Below are 2,760 nucleotides of genomic sequence, written 5' to 3' on the forward strand. Positions count from 1 at the left end.
CTGATGGTCCGCTCACCATGATTTGGTTTACTGTGTTTTTAAACTTCAAAAATTTTAATCATGTTCTTCCTTTACATTAATATTTTTTTTAATTTTTTTTATTTCATCTAATCTGTTTTAAAGTTTGCAATCATGTCTTCATTCAAATCAAGTCTGTGGCTTCAGAGTCTTCAGATTATGTCCTGAATCAGGTTTTATTTTGTTATACATCCATTMCCYTCATTTCAGCGACCGTAGGTCAGATCGTAGGGTCGTAAAGGAACTAAAGACAGGGGCACGAGCCGGGTTAGGACAAGAAAAGTTAAATGCATTGGCCAACACTGTCCTGGTCCTCCATCCCCCACCAAGTGACCCCAAGTCTGCAGAAGGAAGGTCCGTTTAAACTTGGAGACTTCGAGAATGTGAGTTGAAATTTAGACACAAGTTAATTTTAATACATCCACTGATTGGTTGACCTTAGGCGCTGTAATCTGGGTTAGGGTTTTTTTTTCCAGCATTTGGCCCAGTGAGTGCAGCTGATAGCAGGCTGGCTCCAGCTGCTCCATTTTCTGTTGGAAGAGCTGATTGCTAATTGGCTCCAGCTGCGGCCCGTCAGTTTAGGTTCTCAGCGAGCTGGGCTGATTGCTGATTGCCTGCACCTGTTGCCAGCCAGCTTCTGCCTCTATATATATCGGTTCTTACTCCCAGCAGAATCACTCTGGGGACAGGCTGCGAGAAGGTAAGTGTGTTAAGAAACTTGACCTGGGTCTTGTGTCTGATTCTTACTGATTTGTTTCTCCCGTTTTAATGTGTTTGTGCATATGCCACATGCGGCAGCTGCTCATTGTCCGCTCTGCGTCGGACGGTTTAGAGCCATGTCGAGCCACCTCAGGCGGGCACACGGTGTGAAGAACCTCCACGAAAGGAAGCTGCTTTCAAACTTAGCCTTCAGGAGAGTGAACGTGAGGGACCACGCCTGCCCCGTCGACGGCTGCAGCTACAAGAAGGGACGGCTGGACAGACACATCCTGCGGGGCCATGTGGAGCTGACCGAGGAGGACAGGCGGGCTCGGCTGCGTCTGGTGAGGCGACAATGCACTCTTCACATGATTAGGCAGCTCGGGTTAAAACAAGCCAGCCCGCCGTTGGTCTCGGACATCCACGTGGAGGAGCCCGGTGGGGAAAGGCAGGCGGCCATTTTGGTGCCGCCCGGCGGGGAAAGGCAGGCCGTCCTCCCGGTGCCGCCCGCCCTCCCGGTGCCGCCCAGCGGGGAAAGGCAGGCCGCCCTCCCGGTGCCGCCCAGCGGGGAAAGGCAGAGCGCCCTCCCGGTGCCGCCCGCCCTCCCGGTGCCGCCCGGCGGGGAAAGGCAGGCCGCCCTCTCCAGCGTGGAAGGCGAGGACCAGGGAGACGAAGGCAACCCAGGCACGACCACACCCCAGGACGGACCGCTCCTTTCCCAGCAGCTGCTTCCCTTGCCAGTACCGGTGGCCTGCTTTCTGCGGGGCTTCAGGAGGTTTCACATGGGCGGACGTCCGAACAACAAACTACCAGAATGCGGTGTCCAAAGCCAACAGGGTCCACGTCTTCCTGGGTTACATGTCCGAGGGTGGCCGGCAAAAGGAGAACTGGCTGTTCCTGGACGATGTTGAGCGCAGTCAGTGGTGGCCCGCGGAGCTGGCCAAAGCCAACAAAGCCGTCACCACGGTCAACACGTACCTGAAAAACGTCCACCAGTTCATGAAGTACTTCATGGAAACCCCGCCGGAGCCCTGCGGTCTGACGAGGAGCCAGCAGGCTGGTGTGGCCCGAGCCCTGAAGAGCTGCCTCCGGGACCTGGGCAGGGAAGTGGTCGTGCACCAGATCTCCGTGAAGGAAGCCAAAGTCTCCAGGGCCATAACGCAGCAACACCTCACCGCCTGCAAGCAGCTGGCTGCCCGCAGGATACCAGAGTTGCTGGGTAAGTGGACGACATCCAGGGTTCGCTGCAGCCATGTCGCTGTTTTTTTAACCCGTATTTCTCCATCCCCACAGACATGCTGGAGGACGAAGACCTCCCACCCGTGAGGCACCTGTTTTACGGTTACGCGGCCGCCTTCGTGTCGTCCATCTACGGACACAGGACCGGCGTGATCGCCAACATGAGGGTGGAAGAGCTCGAGGTGGCGAGAAGCGCATTTCCGGAGGGAAGCCACGGCGTCGTCATCAACATGAGCGTGACCACGTCCTGGATGCCGGTGTGTGTGTCACTGGGCCGTTTTTACTAACTCTTGTCTGTTCTGCCAGGTCAGGGAGCACAAGATGAACCGGGCGTTCGGGATGGCCCAGATCTACCTGACCCGGGACGAGTTCGTCTGGCTGGAGCGGTGGATGCGTCTCCGAGCCCCACTGGAGCCCAGCGACGACCGCGTCTTCACCACGGGGACCCCGGCCAACGGGAAGACCCTCCTGAAGTTCCTCCGGCTGGCGTGGGGAGAGATGGGCTTGCCCAGACGCCCGACCTTCACCGACATCAGGACCTCGGTCGCCACTCACGCCAGGAACTGCCACAGTCCTGAGGTCCGGCACAAACTCTCGCACTTCATGTGCCACGACACCTGCACGGCCGACCGGTTCTACGCCCTGCACCTCTCCCGAGACCAGTCCAAAGACATGCGGGAGCTTTTCGAAGCAGCCTGCAGGCCCCACCCGTGTGAACCACCGGCATCAAATTAAAAATAAAGTTGTTTAAATTTGCATTCTGTTTAAAGTCTTTCATTTCATGTAAAAATGTGTGTAATTTTG

The 2,760-nt window shown here is 56.3% G+C and overlaps 1 protein-coding gene across 1 annotated transcript in view; it reads left to right on the top strand.

Moving 5' to 3' along the window:
* Positions 1–2,714, top strand: part of LOC106537112 (uncharacterized) — a 5,403-nt gene extending 2,689 nt beyond the window's left edge. The window contains exons 5-9 of the mRNA XM_014034481.1: positions 649–718; positions 817–1,155; positions 1,247–1,936; positions 2,011–2,186; positions 2,263–2,714. Coding sequence (XP_013889935.1) covers positions 649–718; positions 817–1,155; positions 1,247–1,936; positions 2,011–2,186; positions 2,263–2,691 — 1,704 coding nt within the window. The 3' untranslated portion in view covers positions 2,692–2,714. The remainder of the gene's footprint in view (positions 1–648; positions 719–816; positions 1,156–1,246; positions 1,937–2,010; positions 2,187–2,262) is intronic.
* Positions 2,715–2,760: the final 46 nt, after the last annotated feature.

The sequence above is a fragment of the Austrofundulus limnaeus genome, unplaced genomic scaffold (genome assembly GCF_001266775.1).
Source record: "Austrofundulus limnaeus strain Quisiro unplaced genomic scaffold, Austrofundulus_limnaeus-1.0 Scaffold2136, whole genome shotgun sequence".
In the NCBI taxonomy this organism is placed as follows: Eukaryota; Metazoa; Chordata; class Actinopteri; order Cyprinodontiformes; family Rivulidae; genus Austrofundulus; species Austrofundulus limnaeus.